This window comes from Dipodomys ordii, unplaced genomic scaffold (genome assembly GCF_000151885.1).
Source record: "Dipodomys ordii isolate 6190 unplaced genomic scaffold, Dord_2.0 Scaffold6, whole genome shotgun sequence".
In the NCBI taxonomy this organism is placed as follows: domain Eukaryota; kingdom Metazoa; phylum Chordata; class Mammalia; order Rodentia; family Heteromyidae; genus Dipodomys; species Dipodomys ordii.
The window spans coordinates 10,652,226-10,672,113 of NW_012267222.1; the positions used below are offsets into that span (position 1 = coordinate 10,652,226).

Genomic DNA, 19,888 nt, shown 5'->3' on the forward strand with positions numbered 1-19,888 from the left:
TTGAGGGAGCTTCTCTGCCTCTGTGGCCACACTGCCTTCTCCTCTCCTGTCTGTGTTCAAATCTCCCTCTGCGTCCCTCTCAGATGCTTGTGATTGTTTGTATTAAGGGCCCCTTGGATAATCTTCCATTCAAGATCATGACTTTAATCATATCTGCAAAATCTTTGCCATACCAGGCAATGGTTCTGGGGAAATTGGACCTTCTACTTTTTTTTTTTTTGGTGGTTGTGGGGCTTGAACTCTGGGCCTGGGCACTGTCCCTCAGCTCTTCAGCTCAAGGCATACACTCTACCACTTGAGCCACAGGGCCACTTCCGGTTTTCTGGTGGTTAATTGGAGATATGAATCTCATGGACTTTCCTGCCCAGGCTGGCTTTGAACTGCAATCCTCAGATCTCAGCCTTCTGAGTAGCTAGGATTTACAGGCGTGAGCTACCAGGGCCCGACCGGACCTTCTACCATTGAGGGCACTCTTCAGCCTAGAGCAATACCGTCCCACAGTCCAGAATTACCAATATTTGGCTATACTACTGCTCATCTCTGTGCCCTCCCTTTTCCCTTTCCCTCCCAAACTCTCTCCCTCCCTCCCTTCCTCCCACGTCCCTTCCTCTCCCTGTACCCTCAAGCAGGGTCATAGACCCAAAGGAATAGAGTGGCGGTCAGGGGAGGACCATGTGACAGGAACTGTGGCCTGGCAGGGAATGAAGATCCCTCTCTCTCTCTCTTCTTCTTCTTCCTTCCTGCCATGTTTCACCAGTGCCTTGGGCTGTCAGAGCCAACCAGATGGAAGAGAACATTTATGTAGTCCATACAGCCAGCCTCCAAGGGTGTCTGGGGTGGAAAAGGGCGGTGGGCTGGGGAGACAAGTTTGAGAAATTTTGTGAAATTGGAATATGGACAGGATCTTAGATGAATCTAATGCATTAGTATTAATTCTATTAAGTGATAGTGGTGTTGTGGTAAGATAATATCTCTCTATATGGAAATCTTTAGGGATAAAATAACACATATTTACTTTATAATACTACATCAAGGCTGGAATGAGGCCTAGTGGTAGAGGGCTTGCTTACCTTGGATGTGTGAAGCCTTGGGTTCAATTCTTCAGTACCACATAAACAACAAAAAGCTGGAAGTGGTGCTATGCCTCAAGTTGTAGAGTGCTAACCTTGAGCAAAAAGAAGTTCAACGACAGTGCCTAGGCCCTGAGTTCAGGCCCCAGGACTGGCAAGGAAAAAAAATACTGCAGCAAAAGAAGAGGGTGAGGGATGTAGCTCAGTGGTAAAACACATGCCCAGCACACTCAAGGCTCTAGTAAAAGACTCTCATCTCCAAAGGAACTAGCAAAAAGCTAGACTTGAGGCATGGCTCGAGTGATAGAGCACACACAGAGACACATATACACCCTAGGACATCTGGTTCAAGATCTAGGCTGGGTATAGATGGGTATAACACCCTGAGTTTGCTTCTCACAAAGGAAAAAAATATCCACGACTCTGTGGCTTGGTCAGTTTTCCAATAGCCCTTTATGTGCACACAGGTAACAACTGCCACTTAGTAGGTCTGGGCCTAAGTGCTCTCCTTTTTGCTCCTTTTGCTCAAGGCTAGCACTCTACCATTTGAACCACAGTGCCACTTCTGACTTTTTCTGTGATTAACTGGAGATAAGAGTCTCACGAGCCAGGCGATGGTGGCTCACGCCTGTAATCCTAGCTACTCAGGAGGCTGAGATCTGAGGATCGCGGTTCAAAGCCAGCCCGGGCAGGAGAGACCGTGAGACTCCTATCTCCAATAAACCACCAGAAAACCGGAAGTGGCGCTGTAGCTCAAGTGGTAGAGTGCTCGCCTTGAGCTGAAGTGCTGAGGGACAGCGCCCAGGCCCAGAGTTCAAGCCCCATGACCAACCAAAAAAAAAAACAAAAAAAAAAAAAAGAGTCTCATGGACTTTTCCTGCCCAGGCTGGTTTTGAACCTTGATCCTCAAATCTTACCCTCTGAGTAGCTAGGATTATAGGTATGAACTGCTGACACCTAGCTATGATGATCTTTTTTTTGTTGGTAGTGGGGCCTGAACTCTGGGCCTGGGCACTGTCCCTGAGCTTTTCAGCTCAAGGCTAGTGCTCTACCACTTGAGCCACAGTGCCATTTCTGGCTTTTTCTGCTTATGTGGTGCTGAGGAATGGAGCCCAGGTCCTCATGCATGCCAGGAAAGCACTCTACCCCTGAGCCACCTTCCCAGCTCCTATGATGATTATGTTACAAATGAAGAAACTAAGGTTGATTCTGTTTCTCTTGTGAAAATCAAACCCAGGGTGTTGTGTACACGAGGCAAGCACTCCACCATGGGCCCATCTAGGGTCAGCCTGGATCTTAAACCTACAGAGAGAGAGAGAGAGAGAGAGAGAGAGAGAGAGAGAGAAAATTTGAGTGTACTTGGTGCATACATATGAATGTGTGTGCTCTGAAAGAGCAAGAGTGTAAAGGTAATATGCACATGTGCTTTGAGTGTGTCTGCCTGGGTGTGATAGTTGAGGGGCAGATTTTGGGCTGGACTTCTTCAGGGCTGAATCAAGTATTGAAGGCACTCTGACTTCTGGGAGTCATTTTGGCTTTGCTAAAGGGCAGCACTGGGGCCTGGGCAGCAAGAACGGATGTCCTGGACATCCAAGGTAGAACTGAGGCTGGGCTCTGACTACGGAGTCAGGAGCCCTCATTCCTGGCTCTGCTTTCTTTCTGTGTGTGTTTTGGTCGTGGAGCTTGAACTCTGGGCCTGGGGCTGTCCCTCAGCTCTTCAGCTCAAGGCTAGCGCTCTACCACTTGAGCCACAGTGCCACTTCTGGTTTTCTGGTGGTTTTAGTGGAGATGAGAATCTTATAGTCTTTCCTGCCAGGGCTGGCTTTGAACCGCAATCCTCAGATCTCAGCCTCCTGAGTAGTTAGGATTACAGGTGTGTGCCACCAGTGCCTGGCCTGGCTCTGCTTTGTCCCTGCCTTGTTGGAGGATTGATGGGATTCAGCTTTCCTTTCTGTGTGGGAAGGGGTTAGATCAGTAAAGCTTGGGGGGCTTTTCCTTAGACAGTATCTACACAGGGCTGCTCAGGAAGCATGGGTTGGTTGGTTGAAACCAAGGCAAGGAGCCCTGGCTTACCTCTTTTCTTCCCTTGTGCACACAGAAGTCCTCATTCAACTCCCCCTCCTCCCACTCAGATTCACCTGTGCTCACCCCTTTGCCTGTTCTCCTGCACTCCTGAACTCACCATTGCCCAAGTCCAGTTCAGACGTGGAGAAGCTCCCCCCCCCCCGCCTCCTTCCCTGAGCCCCACAGCTCTGATCCCAGGGTTTCTCTGCCCAGATGCCTCTTGCTTCCCCCAGGATGCTCTGCCAGCCACGCTGATGACCACAGCTGCCTCCTGCCAGGCCGTGGCCGCTCCCTGTCCTCCCCTCCTCCTCTCCCCTCTGTCCCCCCACCTACAGACACACAGGCCGCAGGCTGCCCGCCCCCCACATCCCTCTGGCACCTCGGATCTCTTGGGTTCCCCGTTTCTCTCATGCTGTACCCCCAGTTCCCATCCATCGGGGTTTTTCCCTCCATCTCTCTCCCCGCCCTCTCCTCTCCTTCCTCCCTCCCTCCCGCCCTCCTCCCGTGTTGACTCATCTTGGCCACTCATTACTTCTCTCTGGTGTGATGTCCATCCTGAGTATACCTTCTGGAACTTTCCAGCTTTCTCTCTCCCTACAGCCACTGCCCACACCCCCTCCCACTGCTCCCCTGCACAGTTTCCAGAGCTGGGCTCTGCTTGGAGGTTCCTGTAGCACCCGCTGGAGGGGTCCCCCCCACCCCGCCCCGGTCACTGCGTTTCCTCCCCGGGTGACTTGGCAGTGATACACTGTTTTCTCACTTCTGCAATTGCCAGACACAGGCGCGGAAGCTAGGGCTGGGACCCAGGCGTGGAGAGACACCCAGACCCCGCTGCTGAGCCAGGTAAGGGGGGTCCCAGCCATGGCTGGCAAGGGGGAGCTTATACAGATGCCCCCAGGCTGAGTCTCAGCTAGAGGGTGTTTTGGGGTTTTTTTGGCTGGTTGTGGGGCTTGAACTCTGGGCCTAGGCGCTGTCCCTTGGCTCTACCACTTGAGCCACAGCACCACTTCTGGTTTTCTGGTGGTTCATTGGAGATAAGAGTCTCACAACTTTCGTCCCGGGCTGGCTTTGAACCGTGATCCTCTGATCTCAGCCTTCTGAGTAGCTTGGATGACAGGGGTGAGCCACTAGTGCCCACTTGTGGTTTTTGTTTTTTATTTATTTTTTTGTCGGTTGTGGGGCCTGAACTCTGGGCCTGGGCGCTGTCCCTCAGCTCTTCAGCTCAAGGCTGACACTCTACCACTTGAGCCACAGCGCCACTTCTGGCCTTTTCTGCTTGTGTGGTGCTGAGGAATCGAACCCAGGGCCTCATGCATGCAAGGCACTGAGCCACCTTCCCAGCCCCTATGGTTTTGTTTTTAAGGAACTTTCTGGCACCTTTCTTGGGCCCAGTCTCATCATCAGAAAGACTATCTGGTGACCAAGTTTGCCAGGGAACCCAGCACCTCTCTTGGGTTCTGAGGCCCAGGCAGTGCTGGGGGACCCACAGAGGCTACCCGAGAGGCCATAGGAGGGATGAGAAGCGACCTCTTAGCTCCCAGGGATTACTGCCATCTGCCCTACTAGCTGTGTGATCTTGGGTAAGCTGAGTTCCCTCTCTGTGCAGTTTCCTAAAGGGTTGAATAGGATAATGCTAGCTCTCCAGCAGGACTGTGGGGGTGGTCAAGGGTACTTAAGAACTCACTAGCTGCGGGTCCCCGAGGATGAGAAATGAACCAAGTTATTAGCACAAAGAATGAGGTCCACAATCAGTGTCCCCATAATGTCTCGAGCTGGGGACACAGCCCAGGCCGCCCTTCACTCTGGCCTTCACCGGCAGGAAGTTAGGTGTGTGGGGCTGCTGAATTGGAGCCCACTGGCCAGGTACTGGCTCACCTGTGAAAAGTGAAGGAGGACCCAGCATGCCCCCTGCAAACACCAAGCAGCTCTGACTCGATGCTTTAGCTGTGGCTGCGCTCTATGTGCTGAACGCCTGTGTACGGAAGCTGAGCAAGGTGACGGTCAGAGACGAGATGTCCTTATCTCTGTTAACAGATGGGTGACCCAACAGTGAAAGAAGTCAGTGCTGGAGCCGCTGGCCCTGGGCCCGCAGGACAGCAGGTTTTGTTGTTTATTTCGAGACAAGATCTCATTCTGCAGACCAGGTTGGCTTTGAACTTGAAACCCTCCTGCCTTACTTTCCTGTGTGCAGGGCTTACAGGCTTGGCTTACCAGGGTTGTTTTGGTTTTCTCTCTTGCCTATAAGCCTGGGACCTTGGGTAAGTCAGGAGTCTCACGTTTCTCCTTAGTTGACTTGGAATTAAAATACTGACCTAGGGCTGGGAAGGTGGCTCAGTGGTTAGAGCGCTTGCCTTGCATGCCTGAGACCCTGGGTTTGATTCCTCAGCACCACATAAGCAAAAAGAAAAAAGCTGGAAGTGGCGCTGTGGCTCAAGTGGTAGAGTGCTAGCCTTGAGCTGAAGAGCTGAGGGACAGCGCCCAGGCCCAGAGTTCAGGCCCCACGACTGGACCCCCCCAAAAAAAAATAAAAAAATACTGACCTAGCAGGGTGGTGGTGTCTCATGCCTGTAATCCTAGCTAATCAGGAGGCTGAGATCCCAGTTCAAAGCCAACCTGGGTAGGAAAGTCCATGAGTCTCTTATCTCCAATGAACCACCAAAAAGCCAGACATGGAGCTATGGCTCAAGTAGTAGAGCACTAGCCTTAAGAAAAAAAGCTCAGGGACAGTGCCCTGGTCCTGAGTTTAAGACCAAGGACTGACACACACAAAAATAAAACAATCCTTGCCTTGTGGGTCTGTAGGAGGATGAAGGAAGAGGCTGGGTGGGAAGTGTTTTGTTCATAGTAAAATGGTGTATCAACACAAGCAGCATGGTACTAATGCACAGTAATTCATACCATTTTTTCCTTCCTTCCTTCTTTCCTTCCTTCCTTTCCTTCCTTCCTTCCTTCTTTCTTTCCTTCCTTCCTTCCTTTCTCATTCCTCTTTCTTCCTTTTCCTTTTTTTGTGTGCCAGTACTGGGGCTTGAACTCTTGGCCTGGGCACTGTCTTTTAGTGCATTCAAAGCTAATGCTCTACCACTTGAAGCCACAGCTCTATTTCTGATGTGTTCCGTGAAGGATCTGCAGTCCATGGCATTAACAAAATGTACCCCCAGGTCCGAGTAGTGTTGGGGTGGGAGGGGCCTGATCAGAGGCAGGGCTATCGTCAGTTAGTTCTGAGACCTCTCCCACCGCTGGCTCTACTGGAGAGGAGGCTGTTCTTATTTTGGGGGGGGGACACTTTCCTTTTCTGTACTGGGAACCCCCTAGTGAGTGGAGAAGTGGGCTCAGGAAAGGCAAGAGCTAAGGTGGCCTCGGAACGCTTCTGGGGATGGGCGTGGAGCCAGGGCTGGAGGGCAATGCTGGGCCCTGCATACTGGCCTCTCCTATCAGCCTCTCTTGAGTCAATGTCCTCAGCAGCTTGATGAGAGCGGAGAAGCCTCTGTTTCTACATGCACACACACACACACACACACACAATGTGTGTGGATCACACACACACACACACACACACAATGTGTGTGGGTGTCACTCCCCCCTCCCCCCCCCCAGGCAGTGTCACAGGCAAAGACAGCTGAGAAGGATGAGGAACTACAGCCAGGTGCATGCACACGTGTGTGTGTGTGTGTGTGTGTGTGTGTGTGAGAGAGAGAGAGAGAGAGAGAGAAAGAGAGAGAGAGTGTAAGGCAGAATACCTGGGGAAGGAGCACCCTCCTCACTCCCTTAGTTCGATAGTAGAGGGCCCCTCAATGCCCAAGTGTTAGAGTTGAATTCACTTGGCTCATGTGGGAAGTATGTAAAAGAAATTGTGCCAGTCTCTCTCTTTCTCTTTCTTTCTCTCTCTGTCTCTCTCTCTCTTTTTCTACCTAGGCACTGTCCCTTAGCTTTTCTCTTCAAGCCTGGTACAACTTGAGCCACAGCTCTACCTCAGCGTTCTTCTGGTTGTTGGAGCCAGGGTCTCACGGGTTTGTCTATAAGGGCTCGTAGTTTCCAGCCTCATTCCTTAGCTCTGCAGCCTCTAGCCAGGCTTCTCGTGTGAGCCGCAGAGCCTCTCAAGGAGCATTTTCTGGGGGCTGTGGGGAGGATGGCTTCACTGTCATCAGTGTGACCCCTGACTTTTTTTTTTTTGGGTCTGGTCGTGGGGCCTGAACTCTGGGCCTGGGCGCTGTCCCTCAGCTCTTCAGCTCAAGGCTAGCGCTCTACCACTTGAGCCATAGCGCCACTTCCGGCTTTTTTCTTATGTGGAGCTGAGGAATTGAACCCAGGGCCTCAGGCATGGAAGGCAAGCGCTCTACTACTGAGCCACCTTCCCAGCTCCTAAATTTATTTATTTATAATGGGGCTAGAATTCTGGGCCTGGGCGCTGTCCCTCAGCTCTTCAGCTCAAGGCTAGCACTCTACCACTTGAGCCACAGCACCACTTCCAGCTTTTTCTGCTTATGTGGTGCTGAGGAATCGAACTCAGAGCCTCAGGCATGCAAGGCAAGCGCTCTACCACTGAGCCTCCTTCTCATCCCATCAGTGAGACTCTTATCTCCAATGAACCAGCAAGAAACCTGAAATAGAGGGTTGCTCAAGAGGCAAAGTACCAGCCTTAAGGGATAAAGGCCCTGAGTTCAAGTCTCATATTGACATGAAACACCTACCAGCACTCTGAAAGATGTGACCATGTCCAAATTAGAGATGAAAAAGGGGTAGCACCTCGATTCCTAAGAAGTTCCTCCCCTTCCGGTGACAGCTTGAGACAACAGCCATATCCCACGCTCTCAGGATCCAGGCCACGCCCCAGGCTGCTGGGGACTAAGGTCCCTTAAGAACTGGAGCATGGACTGGGAAGGTGGCTTAGTCGCAGAGCGCTTGCCTTGCATGCATGAGGCTCTGAGTTTGATTTCTCAGCGCCACATAAGCAAAAAGAAAAAAGCCAGAAGTGGTGCTGTGGCTCAAGTGGTAGAGCGCTAGCCTTGAGCTGAAGAGCTGAGGGACAGCGCCCAGGCCCAGAGTTCAGGCCCACGACCGGACCCCCCCCAAAAAAAAAAGAACTGGAACTCAGCTGGGAGCTGGTGGTTCACACCTGTAATTCTAGCTCCTCAGGAGGCTGAGATCTGAGGATTGAGGTTCAAAGCCAGCCTGGGCAGGAAAGTCTTATCTCCAATTAACCACTAGAAAACTGGAAGTGGTGCTGTGGCTCAAGCGGTAGAGGACTAGCCTTGAGCTGAAAAAGCAAAGCAAGAACTGGAGCTCAGCTGCTCCATTCATCAGCCACCACATGCAATATCCCATCTGTTCCTTCAACTGCCTTGTTAGTTGTGGTGGGATTCGGAGAAGATCTGGCAATGCCACTTGTGGGGACGGTTTTGTTGTCACTGCTTTCCAGATGAGGGAAAGGAGTCAGGTGAGCCAAGGAACAGGCAGCTTGAAAGAAGCAGAGCCGGGACCAGAGCCAAGGGCACTGGCTCCAGGGCCAGTGTCTGAGGTCCTATGTCCTCCCCTGGGCAGGGCCCTGGGCTGCCTTCCAGGGCACTGGCAGGACCCAGGGCTCCCAAGTAGGGAAGAAGTCCCATGCAGTTCCTGGTAGAGCAGAGGCCCGTGCCAGTGCCGGGGCAGAGAGGCCCTGAGAAGCAGGTGCTCCTCACTCCTCCCCTGCCCAGGCCCAACCACAGGGGATGCCTCGGGTCCATCAGTATAATATACATATCAGGGAGCAAGGCAGAGTTCCCAGTGATGAGGAAAACTGGGGTGCTCTTGTCTCAAGCCAACCTCATTTCTGGGGGTACTAGAGTCTCCCCAAAGGGTTCCATTCACGCATCAATGAATATGACCAGCATGGTGATGGATTCTGTACTGGCAACTGTGGGTGACCTTGCAGAATGCCCCCAAGGACAGGTTACCAGCTCCCTTTGTTTGTCCATCAGTTCCTCTTCCATCTGGGAGAAATAGTAATGAACCTAGTATATGATGGATTGTGGGGGGTGGGGTGGCGCACGCACGCCAGTACTAGGACTTGAACTAAGGGCTTCATATTCTTGATTAGCGTTTTCGGATCAAGGCTAGTACTCTGTCACTTGAGCCACAGCTCCACTTCTAGCTTTTTGTTGTTTAGTTGGAGTTGTTTCTTGGATTTATCTGCCTGCACTTGCTTTAAACTGCAATCCTCAGATCTCCTCCTGAGAGTAGCTAGGATTACAGGCACGAGCAACAGGTGCCTGGCTGGATGAGGGATCTCAAGAGTGTGTGGCACAAATGGGAAACAACAAGCATCAAAATAGGAGATAAAAATGAACTACAAGGGCTGGGAAGGTGGCTCAGTGGTAGAGCGCTTGCCTTGCATGCCTGAGGCTCTGGGTTTGATTCCTCAGCACCACATAAGCAAAAAGAAAAAAAAGCCGGAAGTGGCGCTGTGGCTCAAGTGGTAGAGCACTAGCCTTGAGCTGAAGAGCTGAGGGACAGTGCCCAGGCCCAGAGTTCAGGCCCCACAACCGACAAAAAAAAAAAAAATGTCCTCTACCTGACTTATGTAACTGAAACCCCTCTGTACATCACCTTTATAATAATATTTTTTTTAAAGAATAGGAGATAACATTTATTGATCAGCTACTGCATGCCAAGTACTTTAGAGGTTTATCTGTCTCAGGTCTATCCTGTGAGGCCAGTGATGATACTTTTCCCATTATGTTTATAGGTGAGGAAAATGGGCTAGCTCTCAGGACTCCAGCTCTCAGTTGCTGGGTGAGGCTAATTTATCTACTCAGTGTACATTTCTTGTGTATTTGCTGTGAAGGAAGTCCTATAATGGGCATTAGTGATTTGCTGATACCTTGTCTCGGGGGAGTCCTCTCCGGGAGGGGAGAAGTGGGCTGGGGGTGTAGCTCAGAGGTAAATTGCTGGCAGGTTTTTTTGTCTTTTGTTTGCCAGTCCTGGGTCTTGAACTCTGGGCCTGGGCGCTGTCCCTGGCTTCGATGCTGGGTGAGGCATTGCGCTACGGGCACCCGGGTGGCACCCCTGATTTTCCCTGGGGGAGAGGAGTAATATTAACAGTAGCCAATACTCACTGAACTCTCGCTATAGACCAGACATATTTTGTGGTTTGTTTTTGTGTTTTTGAGATAAAGTCTTGCCCAGGCTGGCTTTGAACTTACAATCCTTGTGTCTCGACCTCTTGCGTGCTAGGATTCCAGGCGTGAGCTAGTCTTGGACTACAGGAAGAGGTGCTCATGTGGGCCCTGTGTGCGTTCTACTCAACCCCAACTGCTGGCCCAGGCTCTGAGGGTTTGTAGGGTTGGCAAGGTGCTGCTGGGTGGACACGTGGCCAGACTTGCATGTAGGTCTGACTTATAGCTTATAAATATTTAGACATTCCTACTTCTGATTTCAGCTGTCCCTACAAATGTCAGGGGATGGCCCGCTGATGAACCCAACTTCCCTATCCAGTCTCCATGCTTTTTCCTGTTACTGGCTCTGGGTCTCCAACCAGTGGCCCCACCCACCAAGCCATGACCACACCCCTCCAGCCAGTGGTCCCTTCCCCCTACTGGCCAGTGTTTTCCCTCCAGTCTCCCGCAGGGGTTGGGGACATTCTCAAGGGAGATGGGGACTGAACATTCCCTCCATAGGACAGTGGTGGGAGCTGGGAGGGCAGAAGTCTCTAATTCTATGAATATCTCTGGCCCTGCCTCACCCCCAGCCAAGGGCTGGGCCTGGGCCAGCTCCCCGGCTTTGATCCATTAGGGAACTGTGCTCATCCAAGCAGCCTCCTCCTCCCTTCAAATACTCATCCTGTCCTGAGCTTTTGAAAGCTTTGTTGGCAGTGGCCAGAGGCAGAGTCTGGAGCTGGTGGGAGAGGCAGCTCAGGATCAGTGCTACTCATAGTCCAGTCCTCTGGCTCCAAACAACAGGGGTCATGGGGGTAAGAAGGACTGGCCATTTGTGCCTCATCTTTGGGACCATTGTTAGGACCGTAGGGTTTTACAAATGAAGAAACAGGATTCAGAGAAGTGAAGTGAACTTGCTCAATGTCACACAGGAAATAAATGATCCAATTCTGAACCCAGGTCTTTGTGACTTCAGAAGCCTCCTTGCTCTTCCCACCCATTCTACCCTCGGCTGCCTTTTCCAGATATATAGACACCCTTCCTTCATGCCAGGCTTCTGGGAATGGTTGTCAGGGACTTAGCCATTTTTGAATTTGTTCCCTAGTGCCTGACCCTGGAACTTAAGAGATGAAAAACATCCACTCTCTGCTCTCAAGAAGCTCCTAGCTAGTTGGGTGGGCACCAGTGGCTCACGCCTGTAATCCTGGCTACTCAGGAAGCTGAGATCTGAGGCTCAACAGTCCAAAGCCAGCCCAGGCAGGAAAGGCCATGAGACTCTTATCTCCAGTAAACCACCAGAAAACCAGAAGAGGCGCTGTAGCCCAAGTGGTAAAGCACTAACCTTGAGCTGAAGAGCTCAGGGACAGCTCCCAGGCCTAGAGTTCAAGCCCCATGACCGACAAAAATTAAAATTAAAAAAAGAGTCTCACGGACATTTCTGCCTGGGAAGGCTTTAAATTGTGATCCTCACATCTCAGGCTCTTGAGTAGCTAGGATTAAAGGTGTGAGCCACCCACACCCAGACCCCAAAGGCCAACTCTTTACCATGGCCTAGGAACCATCTAGGGCCAGTTCTGCAGGTATGACAAGCTTATCCCTTTATGAGAACATAATGCACTATTTCCACTACAGGACTTTTGTGCATCATATCTTTTACCTGGAATACCCTTCCTCTAAATCTCCATCCTCATTTTTTATTTTTTTTTTTGGGTCCAGTCGTGGAGCCTGAACTCTGGGCCTGGGCGCTGTCCCTCAGCTCTTCAGCTCAAGGCTAGTGCTCTACCACTTGAGCCACAGCGCCACTTCTGGCTTTTTTCTCTTTGCTTATGTGGTGCTGAGGAATAGAACCCAGGGCCTCAGGCATGCAAGGCAAGCGCTCTACCACTGAGCCACCTTCCCAGCCCTCCATCCTCATTTTTTTAGATTTTTTAGCCTGGGAGATACAGGAGTGCAGATCCCTAAAGTTAATACAATTTGAGGGCCTGACTTCTAAGAGAAGACACTTAAGTCACAAATAGTAGATGTAGGCCCTAGGAGGAGGTAGAGACTTAAGCATCATTGACTTTATGGTAGAGCTGTTTCTGGTTTTATTTGTTACTTCCTCTGAGAAGCCCCTTGCCCAGTTTGATTGTGCCCTATTCAGATTTTACTGTGATTATTTTAAATTTTCATATATTAAATTGATCACAATTTGAAATGGTCTTTTTTCTATTATTGTTATTATTATTATTGAAACTGAGGATCAAGCCCAGAGCCTGGTGCATCCTAGGCATTTACCACTGAATTATACTATCATTTCTCTCATTATTATTAATATTATTATTTTGTGCTGGTATTGGGGTTTGAATTAAGGGCACAGTCCCTTAACTTTTTCTACTCTAGACCAGTGCTCTACCTCTTGAGTCACAGCTTCACTTCTGGTTTTTTGCTGGTTAATTGGAGATAAGAGTTTCTTGGACTTGCCTGCCTCGGCTGGCTTCTAACTGCAATGTTCAGATCTCAGCCTCCTGAGTAGCTAGAATTACAGGCATGAGCCATCTGCGCCCGGCTCTCTCTTGGCTTCTTATTTACCACAATCTATGTGTGATCTTCTAGGCACAGCCAGGGTGCTATGACCCACTGACCCTTCCAGCCCAGAGCAATGGAGCTAAATGACTCCTCCCGGGTGGATTCCGAGTTCCGATACACTCTCTTCCCCATCGTTTATGGCGTCATCTTTGTGCTGGGGGTGATCGCCAATGGCTACGTGCTCTGGGTCTTTGCTCGCCTCTACCCTTCCAAGAAACTAAATGAGATCAAGATCTTCATGGTGAACCTAACAGTCGCCGACCTGCTCTTCTTGATCACCCTGCCACTGTGGATCATCTACTATCACCACCAAGGAAACTGGATTCTACCCAAATTCCTGTGCAACGTGGCCGGCTGCTTCTTCTTTATCAATACCTACTGCTCCGTGGCCTTCTTGGGCGTGATCACCTATAATCGCTTCCAGGCGGTGACCCATCCCATCAAGACAGCTCAGGCCACCACTCGTAAACGGGGTATCTCTTTGTCCCTGGTCATCTGGGTGGCCATCCTGGCCGCTGCCTCCTACTACCTTGTCCAGGATGAGACCAACTCAGTACCTAATAAGGCCGGCACAGAAAACCTCACCCGCTGCTTTGAGCACTATGAGAAGGGCAACGTGTCAGTCCTGGTGATCCACATCTTCATCGTGTTCGCTTTCTTCCTGGTCTTCCTCATCATCCTGTCCTGCAACGTGGTGATCATCCGCACGCTGCTGGCGCAGCCCGTACAGCAGCACCAGACTGCGGAAGGCAAGCGCCGCGCGCTCTGGATGGTCTGCACTGTCTTGGGGGTCTTTATTATCTGCTTTGTGCCACACCACATGGTACAGCTGCCCTGGACCCTGGCCGAATTGGGCTACTACACCAGTTTCCATCAGGCCATTAATGACGCCCATCAGGTTACCCTCTGCCTTCTTAGCACAAATTGTGTCTTAGACCCCATCATCTACTGCTTCCTCACCAAGAAGTTTCGCAAACACCTCAGCGAAAAGTTGTACAGCATACGTAGCAGCCGCAAATGCTCCCGGGTCACCACGGACACCGACGTGGTCATGAGTCTCCACCAGATGCCCGTTGCTCCCCTCAAAAATTAGTTCCTGATGGTTGGGGTCAGGCCCGGAATCTTCTCTCCCATGGATGTCACTGACTGGGCCTGGGGTAGGGGGGAAGAAGAGCGGGGGTCTGCCGTGATCGCTTCTTCCCTGACTCTAGTGGCCCAGGCTGGTGGTTCGGGCAGGGCTGATGGCTGTACCAGACTGCTGGAAAGGTCTAGAAGTAGGAGGTACTCCTTCACGGGGCACCTACTTTGCTAAAGCTGAGCCTGGCAGAGCTGCTGGCATGAGGAGCAGCAGAGCTGGGGCCTGACTCATTTCTCCCCACTGGGTCATCGCCTAAGCCTTTGGTAATGACTTCTGAGTGCTCTCGGCGGAGATGCTGGGTAGGGAGCGGAACGCTGCTGCCTTGGCTCATGGAAGGGTCTAGAATAGACCACGTGTTTCCACCCGTAGACACAAGGTGATGGTGACAATTGTCAGGGAGGTGGCTTGGTGGGATCTTTAGGTCACCCCGCAAGCTGTCTGGGAGGTAGACAGACAGACTGACAATAGGGATGGGAACTTGGCCTTCCAGGAAGCTGTTGGTCTGCACAGGCCTCACCCCTGGCCTGGGGCAGCTCTGAGGGAGCCCCCCGCTGCTGGGGGGCAAAAGGGGTACAAAGTAGAGTTTAGGTTTGTCTAGGCCAAGATGTCTCCCTGGGAATAGGCCCTGGGCTGGATGGGCCTCAGGCTTCCTGGAGACCGCTCCGTCTTTGGGAGACCCTCCCAACCCAGCTTCTAGGATGCAGGGGGATAGGTACACAGCCCCAAAGTGGAAAGTGTTAGTTCCCCTTTAGGGTCCCTAGACACCTGCTTGTGACGTTTTATTTTGTATTATTTTTTTAATTCTGGGATTTGAACTCAGGGCCTTGCTCTAGGCAAGCACTCTACCACTTGAGCCATTGTCCAGCCCGTTTTGATTTAGTTGTTTAGCAGATAAGATCTCACACTTTCTGTCTGAGTTTGGCCTCAGATGGTCAGCCTCCTACTTATGCCTCCCACAGGACTAAGATTAGTCTCTCTGTCTCTCCTGTAGCTGTTATTACAGATGCTTACCACCATGGCTAGCTTGTTTATTGAGATGAGGTCTCATTAACTTTTTTTTAGGGGCCTTGAACTATAATCCTTCTGCTCTTTGCTTCCTGAATGGCTGGGATTACAGATGTGAGCCACCATGCCAGGCCCCACATACTTGTGATTGTTGGCAATTATATTCAAATGAGTTTCCTCTCTTGTTCTAAGACTAAAAGGCCCCACAGGCTTTTCCTCAGGGGCTGAGAGTTCTCTTCTCTAGTGTTCAGATCCCCATACTCCTGAGAAATCTTCTCCTTTGCAGCCAGTGTCCCCCGTGAATTTGGGAAATGCTTTTCCTGTATGCCAGACTAGCCAATGGCTTTAGTGTCACACAGACCTAAATTGAGGTCTTTGTCATTTTGTGTTCAGGGCCTGGACATTCAATTCTCTACCTCTTAGCATTGTTATATGTGAGGTAAAACCTATCGCCTGGGGTTATGAGCAGCAGATGCCCAGGGGTTGGGGTGACTGCTCATTCCAGGTCTTCCCTCCCCTTTCCATCCCTCCCTTCCTCCTTCTCTCTCTCTCTCTCTCTCTCTCTCTCTGTGGGTCATGAGGTTTGAACTCTGGGCCTGGGCTCTGCCCCTCAGCTCAAGGCAAGCGCTCTACCACTTGAGTCATAGCGCCACTTCTGCTTTTCTGGTGGTTTATTGGAGATAAGAGTCTTACTTTCCTGCCTGGGCTGGCTTTGAACTGCCATCCTCAGATCTCAGCCTCCTGAGTAGCTAGGATTACAGGCGTGAGCCACTGATGCCCGGCGATCCTCCCTATTTCTAAGAACTTAGCTCCTCAACCATCTGAGAAGAGCAAAAGAGAGGGACATCTAGGGTTAAGGGGCTTATTAGCGGTGTGCAGACACATCCCCAACGACACAAATCATGTGAGTGTGTCCACCTGTGTGTCAGTCTGTGCAGGGGTGGCCACCTGCAAGAATGTAGTAGCAGCCCAGGCGCCGGTGGCTCACGCCTGTAATCCTAGCTACTCAGGAGGCTGAGATCTGAGCATTGTGATTCAAAGCCAGCTAGGGCAGGCAAGTGTGTGAGACTCATCTGATCTTCAGTTAACCATCAAAAAATGCCAGAAGTGGAGCTGTGGCTCAAGTGATAGATCACTACCCTTGAGCACAAAAGCTTAGGGACAGTGCCCAGACCCCGAGTTCCAGCCCCAGGACTGGTGCGCACGCGCGCGCGCGCGCGCACACACATACACACACACACACACACACACACACACACACATGTAGGGGAGAAAATGACCCTGCTCTGAGAGAGGGTGTGCAGAGCAAAGTGAAACAAACCCATGGGGGCTGCAGGAAAGAAGGCCCCAGACTTTGGGGCCAGCTGGCTTTCCTGGAGTCTCCCCAGGGTCCTGGGAGAGGCCCTGATCAAGACGCCATCTCTTCTCTTCCTAAGCTGATTCGAATGGCAAGGTATTACTTGCAACCTCAAAATAAAAATGCTCTATTTGTCTGACGCACAGCATTCATGAAGGTTGGTCATCTGCATATCCCTTGCCATTTTTACAGTATCTGTGTATTGTGTTTGTTGACTTAATAAATATTTTTTTAATTGAGTCTATTCAAAGATTTATATTTAGCCAAAAGGAAAACTTTAAAATGAAAACAAATACCACTGACCACAAGTAGAATGTACGTATAAGCATGAAAGCATCTCTGTTATAAATGCCTTGCAGGCTTGAGAAGGCGACTCAGTGGTAGAGTGCTTGCCTTGCATGCATGAGGCCCTGGGTTCGATTCCTCAGCACCACATAAGCAGAAAAAGCTGGAAGTGGTGCTGTGGCTCAAGTGGTAGAGTGCTAGCCTTGAGCTGAAGAGCTGAGGGACAGCGCCCAGGCCCAGAATTCTAGCCCCATTATAAATAAATAAATTTAGGAGCTGGGAAGGTGGCTCAGTAGTAGAGCGCTTGCCTTCCATGCCTGAGGCCCTGGGTTCAATTCCTCAGCTCCACATAAGAAAAAAGCCGGAAGTGGCGCTATGGCTCAAGTGGTAGAGCGCTAGCCTTGAGCTGAAGAGCTGAGGGACAGCGCCCAAGCCCAGAGTTCAGGCCCCATGACCGGACCCAAAAAATAAATAATAAATAAATTTACAAAAATGCTTCACTACCACCAAAACAAATCCCCTGCCCCCCCCCCCTGCAGCTTTGAACTTCTTAGGCTGGAGGTGGAGCTCAAGCAATAGAGCCCCTGCCTAGCAAGTGAGAAGCCCTGAGTTCAAATCCCATATAGTGAAAAACAAAAACAAAACCTTTTTCCCTCTGTGTTCTGTCTGAAATTACCTCATCTGCTCCAGGGCCCTGCATAGAACACCTCAGGTGTTATCATGAGTGTAATGTGCCAATGTCTGCATCTAGTAAGTGCTCAATAAACACTGACAGCCAGGCACCCATGATTGTAATCCTAGCTACATAGGAGGTTGAGACCTGAGGATTGCAGTTTGTTTTTTTTTTTTGTCGGTCATGGGGCTTGAACTCTGGGCCTGGGGCTGTCCCTCAGCTCTTCAGCTTAAGGCGAGCGCTCTACCACTTGAGCTACAGCGCCACTTCCGAGGATTGCAGTTTGAAGTCAGCCAGGGGAAGGAAAGTCCATGAGGCTCTTCTCTCCAAGTAACCAGCAAAAAGCCAGAAGTGTAGGTATGGCTTAAGTAGTAGAGTATCAGCCTTGAGTAAAAAAGCTAAGAGAGTGTGCCTAGGCCCTGAATTCAAGCCTCAGTACCAGTATGGGCAAATACACACATGCACACATACAGATATGCACGGAGTTGAGTCAGGAAAATCCTTTACCCACATGGGATTTTGGTGCATGTGGCTGTTGGGAGGGAGGTAAGTTGACACAGTGAGCAAAGAATAAGTATCCTCTTTTATCTTTTTCTTTTTGTCAGTCATGGGCTTGAACTCAAGGCCTGGGTGTTGTCCCTAAGCTTTTTTGTGTACTCAAGGTTATTTCTCTACCACTTTGAACCATAGTTCCACTTCCAGTTTTCTGGGGGTTAACGGGAGATAGGCTTTTCCTGCCTAGGCTGACTTCAAACTGCAATCCTCAGATCTCAGCCTTCTAAGTAAGTAGGATTACAGGTACGAGCCACTGGCACCCAGATACCAGTGTCCTTTTAACCCACAGATGTTTGCTGGTCTGCCACAGGCTCCAGGGCGAAGTCAGGGAGCTGAGGCCCTACCCCATGAATAGCCAAGGGCCCATGTGTGAAATTACAAGAAGTAGTTCTGTTTGCTGTGCGCTGTGCACAGGGCCTGCCTGGTTCCACTGTGAGCATCTGCTTCACCTTTGTCGGCCACCTGGGGAGTGTTCACACCACAGGAATGAGCAAATGCTACAAACTAGGGAGATTATCCTTTGACTCTCAGTTCTGCCTCTGTGTGACCCTGGGCAATTGCTTCACGTTCTGAGACTCCTTATTTATAAAATGAGCATAATCCTGTCTGTTCCTTTGATACTTAAGATAGGCATTCTTTTTTCATTTTATTTATGTATTTCTGTATGTATGTATTTGTCGGTCGTGGGGCTTGAACTCTGGGCCTGGGTGCTGTCCCTCAGCTCTTCAGCTCAAGGCTAGCACTCTACCACTTGAGCCACAGCGCCATTTCCAGTTTTCTGAGTGGTTTATTGGAAGTGAGAGTCTCACAGACTTTTCCTGCCCAAGCTGGCTTTGAACTGTGATCCTCAGATCTCAGCCTCCTGAGTAGCTAGGGCTATAGGTGTGAGCCACCAGTGCCCGGCCCCTGTTTTTGTTGTTGTTTCTATGCTGGTACCAGGGCCTTGCTCTCTCACTGGGCTTTTTCCCTCAAGGCTGAAGCTCTACTACTTGAGCTATACCTCCACTTCCAGATTTGTGGTAGTTCACTGGGGATAAGAGTTTCACAAACTTGGGGCTGGGAAGGTGGCTCAGTGGTAGAGGGCTCGCCTTGCATGCATGAGGCCCTGAGTTCAATTCCCCAGCACCACATAAGCAAAAAGAAAAAAAGCCGGAAGTGGTGCTGTGGCTCAAGTGGTAGAGCACTAGCCTTGAGCTGAAGAGCTGAGGGACAGTGCCCAAACCTTGAGTTCAGACCCCATGATCAACCACAACAAAAAAACGTTTCACAAACTTTCCTGCCCTGGCTGGCTCCTAATTTGGATCATTAGACCTCAGCCTCCTGAGTTTCTAAGATTACAGGTGTGAGCCACCATGTCCAGCTGTGGTGGCTTCTTGAGTCTGGGATCCCAGAGAAACATCCTTGAGATGGTGACTTTGTCATTGGAAAGTGATGGAGGACACAGGATTTAGTTTCTGCAGTCCTGCATCGCACAGAAGATCAGTACTGCCTTCCAAGTCCCTGAGCAGGAGCGACTGTCCTGTTTGGTTTACTTTTCCTGTAGCTCAATTTGAGGGATCCCTTGGTGGGGAACATCTGGTTTTCATCTGGTATTGGCAGTCTGTGAATTCCCCTCCGTCAGCAAGGTAAGCCAGGCACTGTCTCAGGGCCCATTGCTGCTTTTCTCCTGCTGTGTTTGTTTCTTTGTAAATTCCCAGGTCTCACCAAAGTCCTTGTCATTTCTCCTTTCTTCCCACTCTTTCCATTCTCAGAATCTGGTCACTTTTGTAACGCTGGATTCTTCTCATTTACCCAGCAAGCCTCCATCCATCCGCCATCTTACTCCCCTCATTGGGCATGGTTTTGCTGAAATGCTTCTGATAAATCCATGGGCCTGGGTGGTCCTGATATAATTTGGTAAGTTCACAGATAATAGTCCTTTATTTGCAGAAATAGATAATGTATCTGTCTACTTCATGGTTTGAGCTGGACAGTGTCAATCTGCCTTGGCATTTGCACTCAGAATGGAGCAACAAATGATCTGGAAAGTGGAGTCACTCAGGG

General features: G+C 50.5%; 1 protein-coding gene across 1 annotated transcript; it reads left to right on the forward strand.

Annotated features, from left to right (window-relative positions):
* The first annotated feature begins 3,916 nt into the window (after positions 1-3,916).
* Ptafr (platelet-activating factor receptor) lies at positions 3,917-14,308 on the forward strand. The gene is made up of 2 exons (XM_013033187.1): positions 3,917-3,977; positions 12,860-14,308. The coding sequence occupies exon 2, from the start codon at positions 12,906-12,908 to the stop codon at positions 13,923-13,925; it is 1,020 nt and encodes a 339-aa protein (XP_012888641.1). The 5' UTR covers positions 3,917-3,977; positions 12,860-12,905; the 3' UTR covers positions 13,926-14,308.
* Positions 14,309-19,888: the final 5,580 nt, after the last annotated feature.

Excerpts from the sequence above, each read along its gene's own strand:
- Ptafr (XM_013033187.1), top strand. The coding sequence starts at position 12,906 with ATGGAGCTAAATGACTCCTCCCGGGTGGATTCCGAGTTCCGATACACT.